Source organism: Herpailurus yagouaroundi, unplaced genomic scaffold (genome assembly GCF_014898765.1).
Source record: "Herpailurus yagouaroundi ecotype Mexico unplaced genomic scaffold, PumYag 186, whole genome shotgun sequence".
NCBI classification, from domain to species: Eukaryota; Metazoa; Chordata; class Mammalia; order Carnivora; family Felidae; genus Herpailurus; species Herpailurus yagouaroundi.
In genome coordinates, this window is record NW_024412417.1 from 39811520 (window position 1) to 39833611 (window position 22092).

The 22092-nt window shown below is 43.2% G+C and overlaps 1 protein-coding gene across 3 annotated transcripts in view; it reads right to left on the reverse strand.

The window, feature by feature from the left end:
- The window catches only part of DNAAF11 (dynein axonemal assembly factor 11), a 77489-nt gene that overhangs the window by 12772 nt on the left and 42625 nt on the right, over positions 1-22092 (reverse strand). For all 3 annotated transcript variants that reach the window (XM_040494449.1, XM_040494450.1, XM_040494451.1), the window contains 2 exons: positions 18156-18225; positions 17107-17202 (listed from right to left, as the gene is read on the reverse strand). In XM_040494449.1, coding sequence (XP_040350383.1) covers positions 17107-17202; positions 18156-18225 — 166 coding nt within the window. The remainder of the gene's footprint in view (positions 1-17106; positions 17203-18155; positions 18226-22092) is intronic.

Consider the following 22092-nt stretch of genomic DNA (forward strand, 5'->3'; position numbering starts at 1 on the left):
ATTTTATTTATTCTATTCCATTTTTACTTTATTTATTTTATGTGCCTTGAGAACTTGTTTGGAGTTTCTAGCAGGGAATTGCAGCCACTCATATACCCTTGACTAAAGAATGATCCTCCTCTGTCAGGGAAGGTCATTTTCTTGGACTGAGCGAAGCTTTCGGAGGGACACACCTGGAGCAGTGAGGGAGGGAGGGGACACCCGCCTAGCCGGCTAGATCAGCCAAACCAACCCTGGTGATCAATGGGGTGACAGATGTCGTAGCCAGATCACCCTCGCATCCATTTTTTTTTTTTTTTTACCGTAGATTATTTATTTTTTTGTTTCAAGTTTTTATTTAAATGCCAGTTAGTTAACATACAGTGTAATATCAGTTTCAGGAGTAGAATTCAGTGGTTCATCACTTCTGTACAATACCCAGTGCTCATCTCAACCAGTGCCATCCTTTATGCCCATCACACATCTAGCCCATCCCCCTCCCACAGCCCTCAGTTTGTTCTCTGTTGTTAAGAGTCCGTTTCATGGTTTGTCTCTCTTTTTCCCCCGAGTTCATCTGTTCTATTTCCTAAATTCCACATAGAAGTGAAACCATATGGTATTTTCTTTCTCTGATTTATTTCTAGTTCAATCCACATCATTCCAAATAGCAAAATTTCATTCTTTTTGATCGCTTAGTAGCATTCCATTTTATGTATATACCACATTAAAAAATATAACTTATTGTCAAGTTAGCTAACATACCAGTGTATACAGTGTGCTCTTGGTTTTGGGAGTAGATTCCCATGATTCATCACTTACGTACAACACCCAGTGTTCATCCCAACAGGTGCCCTCCTCAATGCCCATCACCCATTTGCCCCTCTCCCCCACCCCTCCATCAACCCTCAGTTTGTTCTCTGTATTTAAGAATCTCTTACGATTTGCCTCCCTCTTTGTTTGAAACTATTTTTCCCCTTCCCTTCCCCCATGGTCTTCTGTTAAGTTTCTCAAGTTCCACATCACACACTTGGGCTGATGAAAACTTGGGCTGAGTGAAAACATAGGATATCTGTCTTTCTCTGCCTGACTTATTTCCCTTAGCATAATACTCTCCAGTTCCATCCATGGTGTTACAAATGGCAGGATTTAATTCTTTCTCGTGGCCAAGCAATATTCCATTATATATAAACCACACCTTCTTTCTTATTAGGAAACTGTCTAAATCTGGGGACTGGTCATCAAACTTATTGTACGAATTTATTGTCGATGGACACTTGGGTTCCTTCCATGTACCTCTACTGTAACAAAATGTATGTGGTTGCTTTACCAACTACAGAAATTACTAAGACAATGAACCAAGACTACATGTGCTGTGTAAAATATAGTAACCAGACGCAAGGGAGAGAGACCCAGCTCTCGATCCTTTAGGTTGAACCACAGGAATTACCAATATCTGACCATTTTTGACCTACAAAACAGTGATTTTACATGGTTCAACTTAACTGTTATTTATATGAAGCTGAGTAAGAATGAGAAAACAATCGCTCCACTTTAGATGAAGGCTTGCTATCGTGGTAAATTAAGAGAGCAAATGGACAAAGAAAATGGAATCTAACCAGAGATGTTCATTGAAGAACAAAATATAAAACAATCCATCATTTAATTTTTTTCTTGTGAATTTACCCTGGTTTCTCAAATCACAGTACTTAGGAAAATCAGAAGCAAATTTATCTTTCTCTTGGATTTTTACTTGGTACCACGGTTTCAGCTATTGCCGCTATTAAATCTTCTCAAGAAATATTTACTGAGCATCTATTATGTGCCAAACATAGGAGCAAGTGGTAGATATGGAAGGATAGGTTAAAAAAATTATCCTTGATCATCTCATGAGAGATAAAGACACATTAGCAGTGAAAATGCATTGAAGGAAGTATAATTGACAGGTATGTGTGTACATTAAATATGGAAGCCCAACGGAAGGAGGGATGTGCACCGGTGACATGGGGAAGGCTTACTGGAGGATGTGAGGTTTGATATGAATTTTAAAGAATAAGGAGGAATTTGCCAGAAGCTGGAGATTATGTGGTACATTCCCTACATCAGAACATTCCAGAGAGAGACAGCAAGCCTGAACAAAGACAAGAAGGTAAATGACCACATAAACTAGCACAGAATATTGGGCAGATAATAGATGGAAAAAAGGCTGAAGCACCAGGCAGACGTCAGGTCTTGAGAGACTTGATTTTAAGGTGCTTGGACTTTGCACAGGAGGTGACAGAGACTTTTCTGGGTTTTTTTTTTTTTTTTCCTTCAACTCAGCTGAAGGGGCAATATTCTCAATACACTTATTTTCATCAGCCCGAGTGTGTGATGTTAACAAAAATATTAAGTGCAGTGGCATGATGGCTTTTGAAAGAAAGTGTTTCTTTCGTCGCTAGGTAAAAAATACACTGTTTTGTTTTTGTTTTTGCCATTACAGCTAAATTGCTTTCTCCTCACCCCAAACTTCACTCTGAAAATACTACTGACACGGAGTCTTATTAGGAAACTGTCTAAATCTGGGGACTGGTCATCAAATTTATTGTACGAATACGTAACATGCGAATCATTGGCTAACTAATCGGCTCTTCCGGGCTTCTGTTGGCCTGTCCACTACGGATGTGTACGCGTTTCTCTGGCTTCCCGCTGTCCCACGTAACGTAGGTTTTAGACTCTGCATTCAGGGTCCCCTGGCACCCACACACCCTCTTAGAAGGCATCATTTACACGAAGGGCAATCCATTATTCACAATTTGCCCCAGAATGGGAGAATAGGAGACTTAAATGGAGATTTTTCCCTTAAAAGAATTTAACAGTAACAATTGGCTTTCGTACCCTTCGGGCCAGGCCTCTGCGGTATTTTAACGAGGGTGTGATGTGGTATCCACACTCACAATACAGGTACTGAGCCTGCGTGCAGTTGTGTCCGTTTGTTCTCCTGTCTCTGCTCTGCTCTGGAGAGTTCCGGGTCACGTGGCTCCCAGCTGGGCCTGGCCAACAGGAAGCACTGGAGGGAGGCTGGAGAACCTCGAAGGAGGCTCCAGGTGTCTCTCCCACAATCCCTGTCTGCGTGAGCGACTCCACTCCACGGAGGGAGGATCTCCTCCGTGGCTGCCCAAGAGGCCTCTGCGGTTCTGGTTCCTTCCAGGTGACCTGGTGCGTGTTTTCCACCACCACCACCTCCTCCCTCTGTCCTGGGAGAGGAGGGACCCACCTGATGTTACGGCTTTCTGGGTGGTCTTACTCTCCCTCCTTTGGCATCTCAGATCTGCGTTCACCTGTGTAATACATTTCCTGAATTACTCCCGCAAGGTACATTCCTGTATACATTTCCTGTATGCATTTTCAGTGTTCCCTGAGTTTCCATCAGACCCTTAACTGACTTCCTCCGTGTGTCTCACACCTCAGGGTACTTGTTAAGACACACACTTCCACAACATCTAATTAGAATCCTCATGATAGTGGCCTGGGAATCTAGTTTTTTTAACAAGCTCTCTCCAGGTGATTCTATGGATCGGGGGAGTCTTGAAAACAGTCTTGCTGATCCCACAGCTTCGAGGCTTTTCCGGATGCCATTCAGTTACACAGGCACATTTACGAGATGTGCGATGGAAAGCCATTGGTGGGTTTTAAGCGTGAGCATAAAATGATCTGACTTACGTTTTAAAAAGGTCACTGTGGCTTTTGTATGGGGAAGGAATCAAAAGGTGGAAAAGACAGAAGCAGGGAAGCAGGGAGGGGCCTGTATGAGATGGTCCAGCTGGGAGATGATATTAGCCCGGACACGGCTGAGGTGGGGAGACAGGTAAGTAACTGAATTCAGCGTATGTTCGGGCGGTAGTGCTGATGACGTGTAAGGGTAAGAGGTAGGCCAAGGATGCCTTCTAACCTTCGACTTGGACAATTGAGCCTACGATGATGCCATTTTCTAGGACAGGGAAGACCGTGGGAGGAGCAGGTCTGCAGAAAACAATTATGGGTTCATTTGGCCATTTGAAATCAGTCCGGCGGATTTACGCTTTCAGGCGGCTTATGAGTTGGAAGGTGCATATAAAATGTCTTTGATTCTAAAGCCTATACAGTTTGCTAATATTTAAAGCTTTTATTTTCCAATTAATAACTCTAGTTTGTATTTCCTATGAGGTTGAACAGCACTTGGGGACAGCATTTTGAATTTCCCAATTGTAGTTAGTGGTTTACTCTGTATTTTATGCTTAATATTATTTCTAGGGACTAGTAATTAAATATAATGTCTGTAATTTTTTCTTTTGGAAATGAGAATAAGCTTTTTGGAGGGTTTTGTCTATTATGAACTTTTCAAATTATCTTAATTATATTGCTCAAATAATAAATGGTCTTACTCTTCATTGATCATATTTATCAAAGACAGAAATGGGTCATAAATCTTCTAGTAGAGCTGACTGCTTATCTGTCCTTATGTTTATAAGACCCTGGGCTTTCTACACTTAAATAATGTACAATCAATGAATATAAGGCCATGAATTGGATTTTTATTGTATATAATACTTTTATTACTATAGAATAACTCTTATTCCATTTTATGCTTCTTTGCTTTAAATTGTCATGTCTGATACTCATTTTGCCATAAGTACTCTAAATTTTGCTTGCATTCACTTCATATAGTTTTGTCCATTCTTTTGTTTACGTATCTCCCAGGTCTTTGAGTTTCAGGAGTGTTCTTTTGAGCTGGATAGCATAATGGATTTTATATCTGTTACTTTCTTACCAATATTCTGATTTTGTGTCTCCTTCCTGGTGTTTTTCCACTCCTAACTGTATTGACTTTTGTTTACATTTATTTTCTGTAATGCTTTGTAATTCACACATTTTAATTTAATTCCACTCACTCTCCCTGAGAATATTTATATTAAATTTCAACATGAACACAGTGCACTGAGAAGACCTAAATGTGAGACCTGAAAACATAAACATCCTAGAACAAAACGCAGGCAGTAACTTCTCTGCATTGGTCGTAGCAACACTTTTCTAGATAGGTCTCTTATCCAGAAAACAAAAATAATCTTGGGACTACATCAAAATAAAAAGCTTTTGCACAGTGAGGGAAGCCATCAACAAAACTCAAATACAACCTACGGGATGGGAGACGACATTTACAAATGATATACCCAGTAAGGGGTTAATACGCCCCCAAAACAAGAAGCTCATACAGCTCAACACCAAAAAAACCAACAGTGTGATTAAAAAATGGGCAGAGAGGGGTGAAAGGGCGGGCCTACGCAGGCCGACTCCATCTTGTTCTGTGTCCTTCACCTTGACCACACCTCCCCTTGAGTAATCCCCGCCCCCCTCACCTGCCTAACAGGACTCGGACCCTTCCCCAGCCAATCGGATGAGGCCACAGCCATTACCTCACCAACTGCCCCTAGGCCCCAATAAAACCTTTGTCCTTTTGAAACTTGCTCTCTCTCCCCAATATCTCACTGCTGCGTCGGGTGCAGGTAGGGGATTGAGCTCGAGCTAGCTCAAATAAAGGTTCTTTTGCTTTTACATCGGACTCGGCTCCCTGGCAGTATTTGGGGATCACGAATTCTGGGCATAACAAGGGGTGCCTGGGTGCTCAGTCGGTTAAGCATCCTATTCTTGATTTCTGCTTAGGTCATGATCTCACAGTCATGAGATAGAGCCCCATGTCAGGTTCTGCACTGGGTGTGGGGCTTGTGTAAGATTCTCTCTCTCTCTCTCTCTCTCTCTCTGAAAAAAAATACACGGGCACAGAACCTGAATAGACATTCCATATAGACATGAAAAGATGCTCAACATCACTGATCCTCAGGGAAATACAAATCAAAACCACAATGAGATAACACCTCACACCTATCAGAATGGCTAAAATCAAGAAGATAAGAAACAATTGTTGGCGAGGATGGCAAGGAGAAAAAAGAGCCCTCGTGCACTGGTGGCAGGAATGCAAACTGACATTGTCACTTTGGAAAACAGTATGGAGATTCCTCAAAAAATTAAAAATGGAAATGCCATATGATCCAATAATTTCACTATTGGGTATTTACCCAGGGAAAATGAAAACACTAACTCACAAAGATATATGCACACCTATGTTCACTGCAGCATTATTTACAATAGCCAAGATATGGAAGCAACGTAAGTGTCCATCAATAGAGGAATGGTTAAGGAAATATGGTATATATACACAATGGAATATTACACAGGCATAAAAAAGATGAGATCAGGCCATTGAGACAACATGGATAAGCCTGGAGGGTACGATTCTAAGGGAAATAAGTTAGACCGAGAAAGACAAATACCATATGACTCCACTCGTAAGTAGAATCTAAAAAAAAAAAGCAAATGAATAAACAGACAAAAAGCTGAAATAGACCTATGAATCCCGAGAACAAACTTATGGTTGTCAGAGGGAAGCAGGGTGGGGGATTGGAAAAATTGGTGAAGAGGAGAAGGAGGTACAAGCTTCCAATTTTGGGAAAAGGCACAGCACAGGAAATACAGTCAATGATACTGTCATAGTGATGTAACACGACAGACAGTAGCCACAGCTGTGGTGAACACAGCACAATGTACAAACTTGTCCAGCTTGAGCATAGTTAGCCCTGAAACTAACTATACTCAAATAAAATTTAAAAAGTTAACGGTATGTATTTGGTGGTTGCGAAAGTGTTCATATGTTTGTTCTCCCCACTCCCAGTTTCCCTGTTTTCATGTTTTAATCTAAGTTTTAAAAATCATACAACTCTCTTTCTTATATCTTCTTCACTACTTCTTCCAAGGAAAATAACTTTCTGACTCATTTTGAAACTTTACTCAAAACAAGGACAACTATTCCTATAAGACTACTGAAGTAGTTGAGCAGGGGGATGGTGGCTCAGTAGCAGGGCATTAATGGTGCGGGGGACCTGGGGACTGGGAATGAGAAGCCCTCCTTTGGTTTTCAATGCAAGCCAAATAGCAGGAGGTATTACAGATTCGATCCTAATTCTACACGAAGATATCCCTGCACGAAGGTATCCCCTATTAGGGGAACCTAATGCAACACAAGTCTTACTTTTTCTTTGCATTTCCAAGAACCTACCAGAGCACACAGTAGGTGATCATTAAAATATATGGAATGGCTAGGTGGATGGTAGGATAGGTGGATGGATGGGTGGGTGGGTGGATGGATGGGTGGGTGGGTGGATGGGTGGGTGGGTGGATGGATGGATGGGTGGGTGGGTGGATGGATGGATGGGTGGGTGGGTGGATGGACAGATGGGCGGACGGATGGATGGATAGATAGACGGATGGGTGGGGGGGTGGATGGATGGGTGGGTGGGTGGACAGATGGGTGGATGGATGGATGGATAGATGGATGGGTGGATGGGTGGACGGATGGGTGGGTGGGTAGATGGATGGATGGATGGGTGAATAGATGGATGGCAACTAATAGGACTTATAGAAAAGACCCCTAGAGATGCCCGTTCTTGTCTCTTTGTCTACAAATGGGGAAGAGGCAGGAGTTCTATGAGAGCTGTGGCTTCATGCATGCTGAGCTCTGCTGGTGCTGGGCCTACCTGGAGGAAGAGGCATGTGGGGAGCCTTGGGAGATCCCATAGGTACAACTATGACACTCATCTCTGAGCCAGTAACATAATTCCAAGTTTAAGCAGAAGGGAAGAGAAGCTACTTAAGAAGAATCTGAGCCTTTTTGAAACTGAGACTTAGGAAGTGAGGGGTGAGGGCAGATCTGGGCCCGCAGGTGGTCACGGTCAGTGAGTGGATTCAACAGGGAGAAGACAGGAAGAACGCCCTAAGAAACCCACATCTTTTTTTTGGTCTCTTCCACAGTAATTCACACAGTGCTTTATTCACACTAAGTGCTTAGTAAATCTTTAATGGATTGACTATTTTAATTGATTAATAATTCATTGATTTTTCTAAAGTTTTTCATAATTTGGCAGGAAGTTTTTGAGTTCTAGCGCCTTACTTCCACACATGCTAAATAATTCCCTCATCTGATACAAAAAACTTTCGTATAACTTATTAATGGGTGTAGCATGTCTTTTCTCTACCACCGTTCTACTTAAGTATACACATGGCAGTGTCTTCCCCCATGCCTCATAAGTGATTTCTAAAAATGTCTCATAAAGCTTCCAAACTGCCTAAGTCCATTAAATACCAACCTGCACTGATGTAAGCCACTTACCTGATCTGGACGGTAGAGTAGTTGAATCAGTTACTGGGTAAACAGGACTCAGCAATAAGGCCCAGCCCTACGCCTGAAATAGACTTATTTTCCACCAATCCTACATCAACTACAGAGGAATTGGGTCAGTCGTAAGTTCTCCACCTTGTTACATGTTTCTGGTGTTTATATTTATTAGTTATCCATAATTCCAGTGTTGAACATTTAAAAATGTGAGGTTCAGAGTCCCGGAAGAGAAAATTATTAATATAAAACTTCAGAATCTATATAATTTTTAATTTGCCTCTGGCATTAGAGGAAGTTTACGTTAATCCAAATTCATTGTTGATAATTTAATAATTTCATTCTTTCTTAACTGTGCCCTGATTGACTTTGCTAAGAGAAGCATGTATTTCACTGAGTCTAATGAAAAAGATTTCTTTAAAGAAAACAAAATGTTTTTTCTATTTAAAGAAAGGTCATTAACCCACAATATTAGAAAATATATAAATTACCATAGGAATGTTATTTAAAAATCTTTGAACAGATAAAAATACCTATATAAATTAAACATTTTTGAAGTATATTCCATCTCAAACAAGTACATACCTGGCAGCAAAAAAAAATTTAAATTTTAGAGAAAATGATCAGAAAAATAAGAAAGATAGAAATATTGGCTATGATCCCAAAGACACCCAAGTAGTCTGAGGAAAATTTTAGAAGGTGCAATTACTGACATTTATATGTAAAATCAATATGACAGTTGCAGAAGACAGCTACATGGCTTTGAAATAAAAGTAGAATCAATCTAACTATCAAACAGTTCCTCCAAAATTCTTTTATACTTGTTAATGCAATCTTATCTGACAGATCCCCCTGGATGATCATCTCCGCACAACAGCCTAAAATTGAAGACGGTATTTTATTAAGTTAGGGCAAACATCAAGGATGATAATGATGCTTCAAAAGCAAAGACAATATCCTTTTACAGTCTTGTAAGAGATAGTCTCCGTGGGAGATATCCTCCATGGACCTGGAAAAGTTCATGGTTTTTCCTGCCAGCAGCAGTTTGGAATTGCTGGGGTGTTTATATCATCCCCTTCCCCCCGCCCCCACCATAGGTTCTCAGGGTCGGTTTATTACTCTTCCAGTTTCTTCTCCGCTTAGGCGGAGCTATCCTGAGGTGTTCTGCAATATCTCCTAGAGCTTTCCCCCTGGGGTAGCTAGCTTCATAGAGCGCTCTCCGCTGGCTACCTTCCTTTCCTTCCCTACTTCCTGACCAGCAGTCCCTTACCACTCAAGTAAATTGCCGTACTCACATCCCTACACTAGGTTCCTCTTGGGGGAGACCTGAAATTAAAACAGTATTTTACAATCTGTGTCTCACAATTTAATATCTACAATAGCTGTGGCTGTCTGAAGGTTCCCGGCCGGAAGGAAGAGCGGCAACCTGGCAGAACCAGATTCCAAAACACTGGTCGTGTTTCAACTGGATCCCATTCACGTCTCCGTGTGCCTAATTTATCTTTGAGTGTGCACTCGATAGTTACTTAAAAACTACCTATAGATGTGTGTGTGTGTGTGTGTGTGTGTGTGTGTGTGTGTGTGTGTGTAGTTTAAAATAAAATGGTTGAATGGATAGATAGATATTCACATACATATATATGACCAGGCATGGTACTCACTTGAGACTACCTTCACTCAAGTTCAAGGCTCAGTTAGGGCCATTTTGATAGCCATTGAGACAGGCTGCTAGACCTTCTGAAGGGCTGGCTGGCTGCTTATTCACCTTACTCTTAGGTTACAGTCCATCAGAGTCCCCTCTCAAAGCGGGTATGGTTTACCAGAGTCTCCACCCATAGACTTATGCTTTTTTCTTCTCATCCCTGTGTGGCCACTGAAAGCCATTCCTTCTGCATCAGTGGACAGTAACTGTTCACTGCCATATTCGGTACTGATATGATTCAGGTGTTTCAAATATGCAGCCCACCTTCCTCAATTCTGTTCAGCGTCATTATTGCTCCTGATGACCTTGCTGGCAATCAGCAGATGATGTAGCTCTGGATGTCATTCAGAGTCATGAGATGAGGTGAGATTCCCGTAGGGAATGAGTATACATAGGGAAGAGAAGGGGTCCCAGAAATGAATGACCGCCACGCCCACTCTCTGAGGCCAGGGTACGAGAAAGAACCAGCAAAGCAGCAGGTAGTGGCAGAGGACATCCAGTGAGCAGGAGGATCCAGTGGCATAGGAAGAGAAGCGAGTAAAAGTGGTGTACATCTAACGCCAAGTAAACAAACGTTTACAAATGGAGGGACCGATCGTGGTGTAAAAAGCTTCTGAAAGGGCAAATCAGAAGATGAGGGTTTAGTAACGTGGAGGAGACTGGAGACCTCAAAGAGATGTTTCCACGGAGGGGAGGTGGGGGGTATGAATGCCTAGATGGGGTTGGTTCTTTCTGACGAAAGAACTGAAGCAGCAAAATACAGATGTCCGTTCCATGAGTTCGGCTGCAAAGCAGATGATGGCACTACCTAGAAGCGGATGGTTTTATTTTGTACCGGTTCACTGGAAAGAAGGAAGATGTCTTTAGCACGTTTTCTAATGCAAGATGCAGAAAGGGGAAATTCAATTCTTCTCTCTAGAGAGAAGAGAAAATTGTCAGAGAGAAAAAAAGGTCTTTCAAGAGCCAGTGGCAATGGGACCCAACACACACACGGAGAGTTTGGATAGATCACAGCCAGGTGGTTGGCCGAGGAGGCCAAACGAGGGAAGACGCGACCGTTGGGGTATGTGGAAAGGACTCTTTTTGCTTCTGTTTTGTTTCAATGTTAGAAGTTTGAGAAATGAGCTGAGGCTAAGAAATGTTCAGAAAAAGGAGAAGTATGAATGGAACAGGAAAAGCTAGCAAGATGAGCAGGCAGCCGTCACTACAGATACACTTGAAATTAATAATCAGAGAGTAAAAGTGAGCTTAGGTCGGGTGTATCATACGTATATCCGAGTCGAGGGCAAGTGCCGAGAAATACGTGTCCAACTAATAAAGAGAAGGGAGTCTGAGACTGCGTTTTAGGATCATGGTCTGTGATGTTCACCTTAATGTGTGACCTTCACCTCCAGTGCTCAATATAGCAGACTCCAGCAAGATGTTCACCAACTGAAGCCGTAAATATAATTTGCTGTTCAGTTGAGATAGCAACTTCCTTAACCTCAGTTAATTATTCGGAAAGAACACCCAAAGGAAATCACGAAGCGTATGCTTGGAGTGTTCCTGTAACTTGTCAGTTGAGAATCTAGATGGGAGTTTAATTTAATGACTTGGAGCAAGCTTCTCAGTGAATACAAAATTTCTGTTAAATCTTGTTAAGCTGGACTGTAATGAGATCATATGCCAAATATTCCCAGGCTGATGAGGGTAAGATTGTTTATGTACATGTAACTTAGTCTGACCACCCATTTAAGAAAACATTCTGAAGGCCAAGCATAAACTCAGGCAATGTGATGGGAAATAATTCCACATAAAATAGGATTACAATCCTATGTATGGGACCTAAAAATAAACCTCAGTAAATCTGTAGTAGCTCTGGAGAGAAAATCACACGCATACCAAAAAAAAAAAAAAAGTTCTGAGGGATATAAAATAAGAATAATAAATGGAAAAGCATACATTATTAAACATACGGTTTGGGTTATGTAAATATATTAATTCATTCCCGTAACCATCTATAGATTCAATAAAATATCAATCATAAAAAATGTTGATTAATAGAGGAAGGGACGTTACCAATTAATGGGACAATATTAGTCACTAGTAACAACGAATAACATGAATTAACAGTAAACAGAAATGCAGTGTGTATTATGTCCCAAGTTCTTCTAACATACAAAAAGCTACATATATTAATTTCTATAATCCTCACAATAACATTTTGTGACATGAGTGATTATTAATATCATTTTATGGACAGGGAATCTGAGGCACAGAAGGATTAATAATTTGCCCACGGCCATACAAATGCTGAGTACAATTACCAGGGTTTAACCTGGGTTCTCTGGCTCCAGAGCCCCTTCCTTAATCTTTTCCCCTGCTTCTAAACTGCAATGACAACAAAAATCCCAACAGCACTTTTGGAAGCAGAACTAGATAAAACTATTTTAAAGTTAACCTGCATGGAAAAATAATAGGGAAACGGTTGGGGGAGAAAATAATTAAGCAGGAGATTCACATTCCAATACTAAATGTATTTCATCTATTTTTTAAATTCTTAAAAATTTTTAAGGTTTATTTATTGAGAGAGAGAGAGAGAGAGGGAGAGAGAGAGAGAGAAAACATGAGTGGGGGAGGGGCAGAGAGAGAGGGAGACACAGAATCCGAAGCAGGCTCCAGGCTCTGAGCTGTCAGCACAGAGCCCGACGCGGGGCTCGAACTCACAAACTGTGAGATCATGACCTGAGCCGAAGTCGGGCACTCAACCGATTGGGCCACCCAGGTGCCCCATTAAATGTATTTCAAAGATGCACTTAAGGTATTCTCTCATTGAACAAAACTTAACACCTTCTCTTTGTCAGGCTCTGTTCTTGGTGCCAGTGACAGAGTACTACTGATAAGAACAGACAAAAATCCCTGTTCTCATAAATCTTAAATTCTTGTTGAGGGGGATAGACAAAGAAATACACAAATATATAGGCTGTTAGGTCGTGATACAGTCTATGAAGAATATATAGCAGCAAGAGGGATAGTGAATGCTAGGGTAAGGAGGGGATGCTTTCTAGATACAGGGATCAGAAAAGACCCACGGATAGGAAGACACTTGAACAGAAACATGGAAAAGTTGAGAGAGCAAACCATGAGGGTATCTGGGGGAAGAGCATCCCAACGGACCGGACGCTAGGTGCAAGGGTCCTGTGGTAGAAGGCTGTTTGTCCTGTGTGTAAAATAACAGGGAGGCCAACATGGCTGGAATGATCAGAAGGTAAAGTGGTACAAGATGATGTCAGAGGGATAATGGCAGAGGGATGATGTCAGAGGGGGAGGTGGTCAGGACGTCTCGCCTTTAACTCTGAATGGTATGGGAAATGGGACTTGATCTGACTTACATCTATTATAAAACCATCATTCTGGAGGCTGTGCTGAAAAAGGAATTACCAACACTTCTCCAAAAAAAAAGACTGAGTTTGATAGAGGACACCCAGGGGCCATGTCCCTTGACTGGATACGTCTAATGTAATAAAAGGCTGCACACACTGGAACTGAGATTCCCTCTACCAAGCCTCCAAAACTAAGGCTAGTGAATAAAACAGTGCTAGAACCTAAGGGAAAAAATGCCACTAACCGGTGAACAGGACTGCGAAAAAACTCACAAAACAGAAAGTTTCCTACTCCTCGGCCTGCCATCTGAGCAGTGGATTGCCCGATGCTTCCCTGCCGAGAGAGCTCGAGTACGTCTTCATCCACTACCGCACTCGTCAACGGTAGCCAAGACATTGGCCCTTGAAGTCATGGTGGGGAAGGTACAGTAGGGGAAGGCATCCTGGGAGACACGGCGCCCACAAGTGAAGTTATAAGACGGTACGTGAAGACAGAGGAATTCTAGCAGCACGCTAGGGATTGTGACGTTTGTATATCGATTACATCTATCCACAGGACACAGACTCAGTGGCGGATGTCGGGAAGCATCTGGTGCTGTAGATGGCAGGAGGGGAAAGCCTCTTGGAATGTGGACCTGGGCTGGGAGGACCCACTGGCATGTCGGCAACAGAAAATTTAGCCACGGCCCCTGAGACAGGGAGCAGACTCGATAAAACTTGCCTACAAGCACGCAGTCTGCAAAGATCCAGCCCCATTTAGGAGTAAGAAAAGGGAAAATTATTAATTTGATGTCTAAGACACAATGCTGGAGGAAGGGTCTGATGAGAAATATTATAGCATTTTGTGGATTCGATTACAAATTTTATGTCCTTGGAAATTGTACACACCCTTGAATTTCCACCAATAAACACAATATAATCATCACAACACAGACACAATCAAACAGGTCAGCTCTTTGCAGTATTCTTTACAAATATTATCATAAAAGGGAACCAAATATCAAAGCTGATCTTCTTTTCGTTAATTTAGAGTATCCCAATATTAAAAACTACTAAAGGGCACGTTGGGTATTTCTGGAACTAGGTTATCAATATGTTAAGTAATGACAACACCATTTTGTGAATGAATCAAAATTGTACCTAAGGGTCTACCCGACTTTTACGAGATGCTTTACAATTCCAAGTTGCTGCCTCAGTAATTATAATGCAGCCAGATGCAGTCAATTCCACAGTAAGTTAGAGGCCTGGACATATAAATAGCTCAGTAGTTTGGTACTTCAAGAATTTCTATGACGATGTCAATTTTCAGTAATGCATACTTTTAATAGTACGCATAAGTAAAGTCAGGGTTCTGGATTTTTCACTTGTGATGATGTTTAAGAGAAGGGTTTTGTTCTTTGAACTTTATAGTCCTTGCAAATATCTCACTCATGAATGAAAACCAACTATTTTGGGGCAAGAAATTATTCTCCGCAGGTTGTTTTCACTGACTATCTTTCAGTTTGAGGTGTGCAGTTCAGTGATTCGACAATTAAAGTCTTAGAGGAGAACACAGGCAGCAACCCCTTTGACATCAGCCGCAGCAGTCTCTTACTAGGTATGTCTCCTGAGGCAAGGGAGACAAAGGCAAAAATAAACTATTGGGACCTCATCGAAATAAAAAGCTTTTGCACACAGAAAGAAATAATCAACAAAACTAAAATTCAACCTACTGAATGGCAAGAATATATTTGCAGATGACATGTCTGGTAAAGGGTCAGTATCCCCAAAATACAAAAATCTTATAAAACTGGCGTGCCTAGGTGGCTCAGTCAGTGGAGCGTCGGGCTCTTGATTTCAGCTCAAGTCACGATTTCGCGGTTTGTAGGTTCAAGCCCTGCATCGGGCTCTGTGCTGGTAGTGCAGAGCTTGCTTGGGATTCTCTCACTCTCTCTCTCTCTCTCTCGCTCTCTCTCTCTGCCACCCCCCTCACTTGCTCCCTCTCAAAATAAGTAAACTTTAAAAAACTTCCCAAACTCAATACCCCCCAAACAAATAATCCAATTAAAAAATGGGCCGAAGACCTGAACAGACATTTTTTCCAAAGAAAACATCCAGATGGCCAACAGACACATGAAAAGATGCCCAACATCACTGGTCATCAGGGAAATACGAATCAAAACTACAATGAGACATCACTTCACACCTCGTCAGAATGGCTAAAATCAACAACACAGGAAATAACACGTGTTGGTGAGGATGCGGAGAAAGGGGAGCCCTCTTGCACCGTTGGTGGGAATGCAAACTGATTATCTACCTTTTAAAAGTAAGAGACATATAAAGGAATGCTAAGAGGGATTAACTGAATAATAATTTAAAAGAAATAACAACAGAGATAACGCGCATCAATGTTTGTTGAACATAGTAGTCTAAAACCTTAAAAATAGATACCTCAAAATGTTATTTGTAGTTTATGAGTGAGAGCAAAATAGAACCATTCTGAGTCCCTCTATGTAAATTATCTCATCTTCAATGGTGCTCTTCTAGGATGCTTTTTAATAAGCCACTTTCTATACTTATCATGTGTCTTTAACATGAAAAATTTCATGTTTCAGTTCGAATGGAAGTTGCAAAAAAAAAAAAAAAGAGATTGCTGATCACAGCATCACACACATGTGTAGATCAGAGGACTGAGGTAATTAGGTTATCTCTCAGAGTTCCCTATGGGCTATCCTAATTAGCATACAAGCACTTCCCTAACCGGTCATAGTTACCAAGGACAATGTGATTCTTACGGCTGTGTTTGCCCTCTTATTGCCCGACAGCACATTGTATTTGCTTTTTTTACTGACTCAGAGCAAAAATACATACTTGATCACCCATAATTGATCTGTTACAAATCTGGCTATGGGAAAATGAAGGATTAATAAATTATTATCGAAATCTTACTGGTTAATCAAGTTTATTCTCTGGGGCAGACACCCCATCCCCATTGTCCTGTTTTTCCTCAAGACCAGAACCCCATTTGACTGGCTCATCTACTCTGCCCCTTTGAAACCTGAGTGACTAGGGCAAAGCTGACCCCACCCCAGGTCATGGGAGGAGATAATAGTAACCAATATAAAATAATAGAAACCAAACAAAGTGCTACTATCCCTTTGGCCAGAGATGGGTTTCATTGCCCAAGGTTAAGTTAATCAAGACTTGCTGGGCTCTTCAGCTAAATCGTCCTGATTAGTCCAGAGGAACTTTTGTTCCAAGGTGACGGGGAGGCTCATCTCTCTGTGTCTGTCCCTGATTCTCCGTTTGTCTATCTTCATGCAAGGGAAGGACAAGAGAGCGTGCTGTCCCCGTGGCTGCGAGTGCTCCTCTCAGGAAGGAAGCAAGTCTGAGGACAAAGCTAACATACTGGAGAGACCCTGACCTTCCCCTGCCCGAGCCCTCCCTACTTTCTCGAGATGAAACACTTCTTTATGGTTAAAAGTACTGATCGCCATGTAATAGATGTGCTCGTGAGGCCTGTCCCACTTGGAAGGACGAGGAGACTCACACACACCAACCCCACCGCGCTCTGGCTGCAGAGGTGGGAGGGGGCTGCAGAGCGAGAACAACTGGCCGAGTGGTGACGGGGTGAGGCCCCCCGCCCCCCGCCCCCGGGTCCCAACTGTGCCCCGGTCTCAGCTCTGTTCTCACACGTCCTGGTTCTCCTGCCTTAGCTGGGGTGAGTGGATCTTCTGGTTCCCTCAACCAAAAGCAGCCATCATTAGCTTTGATAGGTCAAGTTCCTTCAGGAGCTGACGCGTCCAGGCTGGAAATCGATCCAAGTGACAAGTGACATGGCCTACCTTGGGCATGCAGATCACCAGATGCCCTGTCGTCTGAGATCGCTTAGCAGAGCTGCTGTCCGGCTTCACTTCGGCAGGAAGAACAAGCTGAAATGGCTGACGACAAACAGGAAGTTTGCGTATTCCGGGAGAGGGTTACTTCAAGAGGCATTTTCATTACAAATTCAAGATCCACCGTGCCATTTTAAAAACAACGTGCTTAGACTTAGGAAAAAAAGAACCCATGTCCGGGCTATGCTTGATATGCAGGAACTGTTCTACCTGTTTCAATGGACGGTCTAAAGAACAGTCATCGATCACAAACAGCAAAATAGTTATTGGTCCGTTTATGTTAACATGACTAATAATAAAGGGTAAAACTCCTTGTCGTGAACTATCAACATATTTCCATTTTAAAGTCTTTATAGGACTCCTGTGGATGCTCATAATCAGCCAAAAATACTATTTCAAACATTATAAAATTACAATTGCTGTGAATGAAATCATCGACAATTTAAAGCGGGTACATAATTTAAATATAATCTCAAGCATAGGCTACCACATATATAACCATCTACTCAGCTTTGGAACAGTACTAACACAACAGAAATAAGTTAAAAATAATAATTTTATGGAGCTGCACCGTGGCTAGTCAACAACCATTCCCACCGTATACCATTCCCATTGTATAAAATCATGTGTCCAGGGGCGCCTGGGTGGCTCAGTTGGTTAAGCATCCGACTTCGGCTCAGGTCATAATTTCATGGTTTGTGGGTTCGAGCCCCACATCAGGCTCTGTGCGGACAGTTCGGAGACTAGAGCCTACTTTGGATTCTGTGTCTCCCTCTCTCTATGCCCGTCCCCTGCTTGTGCTCAGTCTCTCTCTCTAAACTAAATAAATATCAAGAAAAATTGTTAAAAACGTTTAAAAATCATGTGTCTAAAAAGTAGCTCTCTGATTGGGCTTCTTTTTTCCTATTTTCATATTACTCTCACAATTTTTGAGGCAACCTAGCTGAGTTGTAGACTTAGCTTTTGAAATTGTTAACAGTCGACTGCATTATACTTACCTTCCCTTTGACCATGACCCGTACGTAAGTTGGTTGCACATCTACATCGATTAAAGAGGTGTCCATATACCTTCAAAATCAAACATGTCCAATCTTAGAATTTTCACAAACATTAAGCTTAAAGAAGTGCAAATAAAAACTAACATTTAAAGAACCGTGTTAGGGGCACCTGGGTGGCTCAGTCGGTTGGGCGTCCGACTTCAGTTCAGGTCATGATCTCACGGTTTGTGGGTTCGAGCCCCGTGTCGGGCTCTGTGCTGACAGCTCAGAGCCTGGAGCCTGCTTCTGATTCTGTGTCTCCTTCTCTCTCTGCCCCCCGCGCCCCACTTGTGCTCTGTCTCTCAAAAATAAATAAATGTAAAAAAAAAAATTTTAAAGAACCGTGTTAAATGAAAGAGAGGTTTACAATTTCCATGCTGAACAGGTCTTAAGAAGTTTGTCTTACGTTAATCCCTAAACCAAAGGAAATTCAATATATCAGCAATTTCATTTTTAGAGCCACAAGTACACTTGGCATTGATTGCCCCTCACCTAAAAATATCTGCGGCCTGAAAACACGAGAGGTTTGCAAAGAAAAAAAAAACAACCAAAAAACAAAAAACGAAAACAGCTTGCCAGGTTCTTTCATGAATATTTTATTTTAAGCCCTTAAGACTGACATGAATAGCCAGGGATGTTGAGCCTACTACGAGTGGGGCCTGCAGACCCCCACTCCCTCTTCCTTAGCTGCTCTCTGTCCCCACAGCTGTTCTGCAGCTGCCACAATGCCACCCCCCCCACCCCCGCAAGACTGGCTTTGCTTTTCCCTGCCAAGCTACCCCCTGCTGATTAAGCAAAGCCTTCCATCTATGGCAGGGACCCCAGGATCGGCTGGTAATTGTTCTCCTTGGCTTTATGAGCAAATCAAAGATTCAGGCTTCATCTCGCTTATGTAGACAAACGATTATACGTATAATTGGACATTTAAAAATATTGTGTTGGGCGGTGGCTCAGTCGGTCGGATGTCTGACTCGGGCTCAGGTCAAGAGCTCACGGTTTGTGAGTTCAAGCCCCACGTCGAGCTTGTTGCTGTAAGTGTGGATCTTCTGTCTCCCTCTCTCTCTCTCTCCCTGCCCCTCCCCTGCTCACGCTCGGTCTCTCAAAGATAAGTAATCATTAGAAAAATACTGATTGTGAACTTTAGCGAATGCAGTGAGGATTCAGCAATCACAAACATTAAGGAGAACACCAGGGCCGCAGGCACAGGCCTGGGTCACACAGATGGTGAGGAATTGACCCCACCCCCTCTTCCTCTGTTACCTTGGACAACATTCCTTAACCCCTCCCTGCCTGTTTCCTCACCTGGAAAATAAGGATGGGAAGTGCCCCGCCCCCTAAGATCGCAGTCAAGACCCAGGCATAGCGCCTAGTCCGGAGCTGGCGCTGACAAAGCATCATGCTTGTAATAATAAAAATAAAAATTCTCGTGACAATACCAAGGCTGGGCAAGGTCTCCCCAAACCTCGTTGAATATCTACCACGCTAACGGATCACATCTTCTCGTTCACGCGTGGGGCCTCCTAAAGCGTTCATCTGCCCTTACCTACGAGGTCCTCGCGTGCTGTTCGCCTCTGCCCAAGACCACCTTCTGCTGGTCCTCTGCAAAGCCCACCACTTCTCATCCCGCAATCGTCAGCGCTCAGTCAGCAGCTTCCCTGAGCATCCCCTATACACGGACCACCGGACTGCAGGACCCCCGGGCGCCACCCCCGGACCCTGGCCCTTCCTGTGCAGCACCCTGACTTATTAGACGCCTGCCTGTTTACTTCTGGCTCCCCCACGGGGCCGTAAGCTCTAGGACAGCAGAGACTGTCTTTGGAATGTGCCAGTGACAGCCTCCCGTCCCCGGTACATAGGTGGTGTTCTACTGACATTTCTGGATAGAGAGAAAGAATATACGGACGAACGAATGAACGAGCACACGGACGAACGAACGAACGAACGAATGAATTTAACTTTCAGAGACACGTCCATGCGCCAATGAAGATCACAAGGAGTGTTAGTGTCATCAGTTCAGACAGAATCGTGGGAAGGGAAGGGAGGGATTTTACTACCTAGACAGGAGAAGTCGCACCACTCCTTGAAAAAGTGCACGACAGGGGCATGAGGAAAGTCTTCGTTCGGGAATTGAACATGAAGAGGCCAAGAGAGCTACAAAGAGAAAGGGGTACACATTCATTAAACTCCAGGAATATGACCAAAAAATGGGAAGAACTAAAAGGATGAATGAGAGTGTTTAATGAGACACAACAGAAAGGGAGCTCGGGTTGCTGCAGGGTCAGAGGACACAAAATCAGGAGAAGAGCTCGGCGCTCTTTAAAGGCAGATGGACTGGCGGCGCGTGGGCAGGAGAATTAACAGGAGGTGAGACGGGGCATCTTGTCATGAGAAGGAAGGAACATACGAAGGACTAGCCCTTCCTAACCAGAGCCGAAGGTGGAAACAACCCAAATGGCATCAACCGGTGAGTGGGTGAACAGAAATGTGGTCCGTGCAGACAATGGAGTATTACTCGGCCGCAAAGAGGAAGGGAATTCTAATACCTGCTACAACACAGATGAGCCCCGAAGACGTTACGCTACGTGAAAGGACACAAGACCACAAGTGATTCCGTTTATACGAAGTATCGAGAATTGGCAAATCTATAGAGACAGAGCGCAGGCTCGCGGGGGCCAGGGCACAGGGTACGTTTCTCATTTCCCTGTGAAATGACCACTTAGTGGCCATGCACTTCCGTTCTGCGGTGATGAGGTTGTCCTGGGGCTCAGCGGTGGTAAGGCCTCACGGCATCGTGAAATTACCGAGTGCCTCCGAATCGGACACTTGAAATGGCTGAAATGGCAAATTTTAAGTTACGTGTATTTTACCACAAGTAAACAAAGTGGGATGTCGGGCTGTGAGTACATGTCCTGGCCCCTCTGATTACTGTAGTTACTTTGACAAGACTCGCTCTCTGGAAATTTACTCCCTTTTGGATGAATTTCAGGATAACAATCCCTCTTCCTTCACTGGGTTACTGGAAGATCAGATGAGATAGAGCCCACAAAACGGGCCTTAGAAAGAGAGAGGACTGTATTAAAATGCATGCATGTGAATGTTCACTGGCTCCCATTACCAGTATTCATTCATTCACTCACTCAGGCGTTCATTCGTTCCTGCACTCACACCTTGTGGGTGCTGGAGACATAAGGAGGGCCAAACAAACAAAGTTCCTGCCTTGACCGCACATTTAAAAAAATGCAAGTAAATTAACAGTTTGTCAGGTAGGAATCAAAAAGCGCGAAGAGGTGGGAGGAAGTGCTGGGGTAGGGGTAGGCACTGTTTTACATCGGATAGCGGGGCACAGGGGCCTCCATAATGAAGTGACATGTGACCAGAGGCCCGCAGGAAGTGAGGCAGCCAGCCACGTGGGCACCCAGGGTGATGGCGGTGCAGGCAGAGGGATGCATGGGTGCAAAGTCCCGAGGCACCAGTGTGTCTTGAAAAGGCTGGAGAAGTGGAAAGACCCTATACGTGGACCCTGAAGTCAGACGCATGAAGGACAGCGAGCCGAAACCTACGATCCTAAAGAAATGAGGCAGGGACACAGCCAGGGGGAAAAGTGTCTGCTGGAGGTAAAAAAAAAAAAAAAAGCTGCAGGGGGTACCCCTGGGTCTCTAAGAGGGGACTGGGAGGCGGGGGCCACCACCCGCTGCCTGGTGCTTACTGTCACATCAGAGTGATATAAAAGATATAAAAAGATATAAAAGATATAAAAGGACAGTGGCAGTAGGGAAAGGCAAGGGGCCCGTGGTATCAGCGTTAGGAAACAGCAAAGCTGTGACAATAATGTAAACTAGGCCTGAGGGGCAGGGCCAGGGTGGCTCAGTCGGTTGAGCTTTAGAGTCTTGGTTTCAGC